Here is an 8,172-nt window from a genome sequence, read left to right on the forward strand (position 1 = left end):
GAAGAGGGGGTAGTATGGGGTAGGGTGGGGTGGAGGAGAGAGAGAGAGAAAGAGAAAAAACTCTTATCCACTGACTCACTCCCCAGATTCTCGCAACAGTCAGGGCTGGGCCAAGCCTGTAACTCTCACATAGATGGCAGGGATCTGCTACCTTCAGTGAGTGTGCATTAGCAGAAAGCTGGGGTGAATATAGAGAGCTGGACTTGGTTACAGAGACTCTGATATTGGATGGAAGCTCCCAAGTGGCAGCTGAACCTGCTGCACCGCAATGCCTGCCCATACAATATATTCCTCTCTTTACATGCCTCCCTGCCTTTCAATCATTGACTCACTAATCTATCCATCCTTCCATCCCCTCACCTATACATCCATCAATTCATCCATCCACCACTCACCTGCCTATCTACCGATCCATCTCTCTACCCATCTGCCCATCCATTGTTGAGCTCCTGCAATGTGTCATTCAAAGCAAATAGAAACAGAAAAGCAGAAGTCTTCTCTGACAAATCCATGGGTTTGGGGAGTAATGGACCAATTTTTCATGATTAGTGTGACTCAAGAGGGGTTCCAAGAAATATACCCAAATGGAGTTGAAGTAGTAAAACATACTTGTATATATTTAAACAATTACAAGATGTCACAGATGTGAGCTCCTGGATGTCTGCATCAAAGAGAATAATCAGCAAAGAACGCATAATCAGGGAAGATTTGGTGGGAAAGTCTTGTGGAACGTTTCAGGTGGGCTGTCTATCATGCTGACTTAAAGGTAAACACAATGTTCACAGTGGGACAGAGGTTGCAAACTGGTAGCCCGTAGAGGTTTAGCTTTGGTGGCACTTGGGTATTTTTTCTGAATCAGTTATTTGCCAACATTTAAACATTAGGATGTTTTGGATAAAAATGTGGAGTCCACTCCCAGCAACATTAAATGCTAGCCCTGTTTCTGCATGGCAATGGTTGGCTGGAGAGAATTGGCCACTGCACTCTCTGATCTAATGCAGCACCACCTGCCAGGCCCTGGTAGGCATATTGGTTACAGCCTTGGAAACAGAGCAGCTGTTTTGTATGATTCCTTGAGCAAAGTGTTTCCAAATAATTGCAGCTATATCTTAGACATTTTCTCCTGCCTCACTTATTCCTGTCTGTCGCTGAGTTGGACGTTCACTGCCTCCATTCTTTGCATTTGTAGATTTCCGCTATCATTCTGCATCCCAACTATGACCCCATCCTGCTGGACGCTGACATCGCCATCCTGAAGCTCCTGGACAAGGCCCGTGTGAGCTCCCGCGTCCAGCCCATCTGCCTCGCAGCCGCTCGAGATCTCAGCACCGCCTTCCAGGAGTCCCACATCACCGTGGCTGGCTGGAACATCCTGGCAGACGTGAGGAGCCCCGGCTTCAAGAATGACACACTCCGCTCAGGGGTGGTCAGGGTGGTGGACTCCCTGCTGTGTGAGGAGCAGCACGAGGAACACGGCATCCCAGTGAGTGTCACTGACACCATGTTCTGTGCAAGCCGGGACCCCTCTGCCCCTTCTGATATCTGCACTGCAGAGACGGGCGGCATTGCGGCCATGTCCTTCCCGGGCCGGGCATCCCCTGAGCCACGCTGGCATCTGATGGGGCTGGTGAGCTGGAGTTACGACAGAACATGCAGCCACAGCCTCTCCACGGCCTTTACCAAGGTGCTGCCTTTCAAAGACTGGATTGAGAGAAACCTGAAATGAGTCGGCTGCAGGCCTGTGCAGTAGCTTTGCCGTGTAGCCATGTGGCAGGTATGCTGCATGACACGTGGTGGATCTGAAGCGTGATTTTGCCTGTGAACTTGGCTTTGCCAGTGCTTCTGCCTGAGGGACCTCACTCACTGGAGGATGAGCAGAGCTTGGTTTCTGGAGGCAAATTGCCTTCCTGACTGCTTGGGAAACCATTTGGAAGACAACAGGGCTTGCAAGAACTGAGTTTGTTCAAAGAAGACCGTATGAATAGAAAAAGAAAATCTCCCCATTCAACTGACCTGGTGGCCTCCCCCACCTTTCTGTCATGTGGTCACGATCAGCTTTGGTTGAAGGAGAGCTGACCCGAGGAGAGGAGATCGTGGCTTCAGAAGGCCTCTGTCAAGGCTGCGATCAAACCTAGTTCCAGAGAGCTGCCTGCAGAGCAGCCGAGGGGAGTGGAGCTGGCACATGGCACGTGCCTCTGTGTACATTGCCATGGTACAACCTGGCCCTTTTCTCTCCCAATCTGTCCACATTTTAATAAAACAAGGGTTAGCTTCTGACCTACAAAACAAATGTGCTACACTCTTATGTCTGCATGCTCTACCTCGGAGCTACCTGCACAGGGCCAGCTCTTTAAAGTAACAGTGAGGGTTGTAGTTTCCAAATGGTATTTTAAGACAAGGGCAATGTCACCCTGCTGACACCACCTGTGGGAGCTTGGTGAGTCATGGGCTGGGAGAAGAGGACATGGGTGACATCAGATAAAGCACAAGAAGGACAAAATTCCAAGGATTCCATGATTTCTAATGTCCCCACTGGTTCTCGTGTTCTAGACCGAGCACAGACCCCAGCTTTGCACCTCCATAAATCTTTATGACATTTTATAGCCTCAGTATTGGGGCCACATGCAAGTATGTCCTTGTGCTGGATTTAGATATGCCGAGACATTGTAGCTTCACTGGTTTCCATAGCTTTGTGACTGCCCTCTGAAGCCCTATCCCTACCTTCCGTTGGGTAGTGGAGGAAAAAATGAGTTCAAGTTGGTGAAATATCTTTTTTGATTCATGTCGTTTCTTCCTTCCCCCTCACCAATTTTCTCCAAGATGATGCCATGGAGGCCTGTATGCCTTTGAGTCTTGAGAACATTCAGAGGACGCCTGAGTCCCTGCTGCTCTGGGAAGTGTGTGGTGGATTTTTTTTCCCCTTCTGGGGTATTTTGCTGTTGTTTGGTGCTGGGGTCTGTATCTAGGATAACTTGTGCTGTGTTTTCTCTGTTCTTCCTTGGGGTTTGGTGGTCCTTCCCAATGACCTGATTCCCCTTTGGCTCTTTTTTTTTTAAAGATTTATTTGTTTTACTTGAAAGTCACAGTTTCATAGAGAGAAAAGGAGAGGCGGGGTGAGAGAGAGAGAGAGAGAGAGAGAGAGAGAGAGAGAGAGAGAGAAGTCTTCCATCTGCTGGTTCACTCCCCAGAGGGCCGCAAGAAGCCAGGAGCCAGGAGCTTCTTCCGGGTCTCCCACGCGGGTGCAGGGGCTCAAGGACTTGGGCCGTCCTCTACTGCTTTCCCAGGCCATAGCAGAGAGCTGGATAGGAAGTGGAGCAGCCATGTCTCAAACCGGTGCCCATATGGGATGCCAGCACTGAATGCGGCAGCTCTACCCGCTACGCCACAGCACCGGCTCCTCCTCTTTGGCTCCTGCAGGGACTGGTCTCCTTGACAGCTGGTGATGACTCCAGTGTGACGCTGGTTTGTGTGACTTAGCCTGCTGGCCACTGTGATGACCTGATGGCCAGCCAGACACTCAGGGACCCACTTTTCCTCCCTTGGAAGATAATGGGAACTTCTCCATCCCCCCCGGAGCATGGGAGAGCCCAGACCTGTTACAGGGCACCCTGGGAGCCATGTGCCTCCTGTCCACCCAAGCAGAAACTTTACTGGCTCAGAGAACTTGGATCTCAAAGATAGTAGCCCCGAGGCAGGAGGTAAGAACACGTCTGCCTGCCACCCTGCCTCTCCATCTCCATGTCATTCGAGTCAAAGGGAATATCTTTTGCTTTCTCTTTTTGTCAGGCTTTCCTGGGGCTTTCCATAAGTCTCATTCTCCTCCTATCACCTACCCCTACCCCCACCCTCATGGTTTGATCTTGATGAATGTCTTAGTTACCCTTACCGAGTACAAATTACCCAGTGCTTAGTGGCTTGAAGCAAGTGTTTTCTCAGAACTTCCACGGACTGTTGAAGAGCGGCCTTATGTGAGGTTCCAGTCAACTGAACGCTTGACTGAGGCTGAGGGATTTAAGTCTACAAATGCTTATCAGGAAACTCAAAGTTTTTTTTTTTTTTTTCCTTTTCTTTTCTTTCCACTATGCCTAGAAACCTTAAATCTTGAAAGGTGTGATGGAAGTTGGATCAAAGAGATCTGGATTTGCATTTCTCTCTTTCACCTTTTCTAAGCAATGTTGGGCAAATCAGCTGTCAACGTCAGCTTCAGCACCTGTTAAATTGGCAGAATAAGATCCTGGGATTCTATTGTGATAGCTGTGACCACTAGGTGCGGTATCATGTAATGCCGGTAGTACATGGTGAATATTCCGGTTCCAGCGATCCTAGGCAGGGCCAGGACCATCCTACAGAGCCTCCATGACTCTCCTGTGAGCACCTCACACATGAGCACCTGGACTCACTCTCCATCCCCTGGCTCTGTCCCAACCCCCACTTGGACCATCATGTCCTCTACTTTCTTGGCAGCCCCTCTCCTATTTCATGTCATTTTCCATTCTTGCCTCACCACTCAGACGTGGTTTGCATGAGTGCCATTCCAGCTATGATGTTGATTCCTGCCCCCAAGAAAGTGAATCTGACCCCAAATCCTGGAACCATCACCCCAGGCTGCTTGGTTGATAGTGCAAGGCCATTTGCTACCTGCTACCTACTAGGGCTTCTACCCCAGCACTGCTGCCACGTACTAAAAATATTCAAGCAGACTGACCTATACCACAGCTAGCTGCATCTGACAACCGTTGGAATGTTTTCCATCTCTTTTTAAGACCCTATGTCTCTTGCATCCAAGGTTAGGACCCCAAGGATTGGAGTGGGTGTCTGTCAGGGGCTTTTTAGGAAACCAGAATTCTTAAAGGGATTATAATGACCACACACAATTGCAAGCCCTGACTAAATCTGCCCCAAAGTTACTGACTTTCCTACTGATGTGGAAGCTGAAATCAACCAGGCCAGAAGCTAGGGAGGGAAGAGGGGTGTGAAATGGGCAGAACAAGGGCAAAGTGGAACCCACAAAGACAAGCTTTGTCTCTTGCCTAGCCCCCCTACCCTCCCCCCACCCCAACGCGGGGTCTCAGTGGTCTCAGACCTGCAGGAAAAATTGGTGCCCTTTGCATGTAGCTGTGTGGTGTCCTGGTCCAGGATACAGGCCAGAAGATGATTTCCCATAAATGCTGGAGGAGTTGTGGGCCTGGGCACTGTCCATCCAGGACAATGAGGAGGCAGGTCTGCGACACTGTGTGTGCCCTGCCACCGTGTCTGTCTCTCCGAGTGTGAAAGAAGCTGTTGCTTTAGTCTCTTTGCCAAGTCACGTGTGAGTTTCTCAAATCTGGAGCCATACAAGAGAGGGAATTCAGCAACATGGTTCCAGTTTCCTTAAACTGAACAAAGCCATCACAAGTCCTGGATGTTAGTGCCGGGAAAGCAGTTGTCGTCTGAGGAAGACTCAGAGAAGGCTCCGGCTTCATCCAGAATAGATCGCTTCCAAGTCTTCTGTGGTGGTTATTTGGCCTTTATGCATATATATAGTCCCTGACATCTGACATTCTGTCAGCTCAGCCTTGGTGCCTAGCTATTGACCTGACATCCTAAAGCTAGTCTTTTATTTCTTTGTTGAAAAAAACAATCGTTTTAGGCTGGTGTTGTGTCATAGCAGGTAAAGCCACCACCTGCAATGCCAGCATCCCTATGGGCACTGGTTTGAGCCCTGGATGAGCCACTTCCAATCCAGATCCCTGGTAATGTGCCTGGGAAAGCAGGGGAAGATGGCCCAAGTCCTTGGGCCTCTATACCCATGTGGAGTCCTGGAAGAAGCTCTTAGCTCCTGGCTGTGCCCTGGCCAGCCCTGGTCATTGTGGCATTTAGGGATTGAACTAGCAGATAGAAGATTCATATTCATTCTCGTTCTCTCTCTCTCTCTCTCTCTCTTCCTCTTTCCACACACACACATATGCTCTGCTTTTCAAATAAATCAGAATAAGTAAACATTTTAAAAAGATGGAAACAACATGGCTGCATATCTTTTCTAATATCAGAGAAAACTGAGGTAACCCTGCAAACCATGCAAATATTTAACATCCCTCTCTCCTAGTTAATATGAGTGGCTCTTGCTTCCCTCCCAGTGACAGCAGTAGTCCTGATCTTCTCTTGTTTCCTTCTAGATGGGGTTTATTACAATGCCAATTTCACAACTACTCCCACTTCTCCACGGCATCCAGCCCAGAACATAGCCCCATTTCCTTGAAATCTCCCCAGTGTGAACAATGTCTGGCCCACAGCCCTGTCTCGGTGTTGGCTGCCGTGGTGGTGGTGGTGGTGGTGGTGGTGGTGGTGGGTGGTGGTTCTTCAGGACCGGGAGGCTGAAAACCAGACAGGAGAAGCACTATGCAGAGTGTGGAGAGGATAGGGATTTTAGAATGCTGTGAGGTCCAAACAGGTGGAAAAGTGGGGTCCACAGCAGGAAAGTATGGGTAGAAATAAATGGAACCCAAGAGTTAGAAGAACCAAGAAGGGTAAGATATTGTTGTATATGTGGTAATGATCTGGACCAATGTCTGAGATGAAGTACCAGAGTATACAGTGATTTTATGTATTATATATATATATATATATATATATATATATATATTTTTTTTTTTTTTCATTTGAGAGGAAGAGAGAGCGAGAGAGATGCACCCTATCTCCTAGTTCACTACCTAAGTACCTACAATGGTCAGGCTGAAGACAGCAGCTGAGAAACCAATCCAGGTCTCCCACTTCAGTGTTAGAAACCCAACCACTTCAAACATTACTACCATCTCCCAGGGTCTGCACCAGTAGGTACCTGGAGTCAGGAGCTGGAGCCAGGCATCGAAACTATTCACACTTCTTCTGAACTGAAGAATTTTTATGGTGCCAAATTCATCACTTGCTCAAAAAGATAATAGGCTGTCCATATTCACCTCCTACATCAGGCTATTAGTCAATAGAACATCTTCAATCTTGAATTCAAACTTGTGATTTAATTGATTTTCCACATGTCTTTCATTCATTCATCAACACAAGTTTATTGAGTGCTTGCTTTATGCCAAGTATTGGGAACAGCAAATGTGGACAAAATAGGCTGGAGTCGTATCAGGGGACAATGAAGAGGGTGGGGTGTGAGTCTGGAGATGATGTCTCTTAATACAGGGCCACTTTGGAACCTGGGAGCACGAGATGGGAGGGCACGTGCAGGACCATGCTGTGCATGGTGTGTATCAAACCCTCTGAATTCCTCACTGTGCACTGGGAATTATTGGTGTGGTGATCATGATATCAAGTGCAGTGCAGATCGGGGCTCTAACACTGGGTTTCTCTCTTGTCCTAACCTGGACCTGAATAAAGACCCAGAGACTCATTGCACTGACACAACCACTTCTTAATGCAATTGTTCATCTTAGGGCGAGATGAGTAAGAAGAAGAAAACTGAAAGACATGCAAGATGCAAGGAATTGAGACATATCTTTGGTGCTTCTTGATTTTTTTTCCTTTGTTCATATCTTGTGAAAATGTGGAGTGAAATACTTGGGATCCCTAGGGCTGGGGGAAGTTTATCTTTTCAGGGCCATTGGAAAGATGAGAACATTTTGGAGTGATTTGGGAGCAATTTGGGGCCTGTCTTTGCTTTTCTTGGCAGCTGGACTTGCTTGGGCTGGCAGGGCTCTGCCCGGATGTGCTGTTGAGGCCCAGCATTTTAAGAAGACCTCTCAATGGATCAGTCTTTTAGGGCTCACTTCACGTTTGTATTCCAATTCACTGGGTGTTCATCCAGACGCTCAGACTGGGTTCCATGGAGAGCTTTGTTGACAAAGAAAATGTAGGTAAAGTTAGGGCATTGCTTCTGCAGGTGAAAACGAGAGTCAAGATTGAATTCTTGGAGGAAGGAAAACAACAGTCATATTTCTGAACTTGTGGTTTCTAAGAAAAGATAATTCCATGCAAAAGAGAAAAAAAAAACCTATTAATCCTTAATTCTCAATTCAGGAAAAGTTGTTTTATTGTCAATGGGAAGAAAAACAAAGTTGCAAAACAACAACAACAACAGAAAAACCCAAGATCTAGGTGCTAATAAACAAAATCGCAAGGTGAACTGGGCAACCTTTCAATTTACTGTGCATATACAAAGACATAATTTAGTTCTTCAGCCTTGGATTTAAA

At 47.5% G+C, this 8,172-nt stretch overlaps 1 protein-coding gene across 3 annotated transcripts in view; it reads left to right on the forward strand.

Moving 5' to 3' along the window:
* Window positions 1–2,306, forward strand: part of PAMR1 (peptidase domain containing associated with muscle regeneration 1) — a 92,504-nt gene extending 90,198 nt beyond the window's left edge. For 2 of the 3 annotated variants that reach the window (XM_062196304.1, XM_062196305.1), the window contains one exon: window positions 1,190–2,305. In XM_062196304.1, coding sequence (XP_062052288.1) covers window positions 1,190–1,726 — 537 coding nt within the window. In that variant the 3' untranslated portion in view covers window positions 1,727–2,305. Of the gene's footprint in view, window positions 1–1,189 lie in introns of all 3 variants that reach the window. The other variant, XM_062196303.1, reaches the window with a different exon arrangement.
* The last annotated feature ends 5,866 nt before the right edge of the window (window positions 2,307–8,172 follow it).

Source organism: Lepus europaeus, chromosome 7 (genome assembly GCF_033115175.1).
Source record: "Lepus europaeus isolate LE1 chromosome 7, mLepTim1.pri, whole genome shotgun sequence".
Classification (NCBI taxonomy): Eukaryota; Metazoa; Chordata; class Mammalia; order Lagomorpha; family Leporidae; genus Lepus; species Lepus europaeus.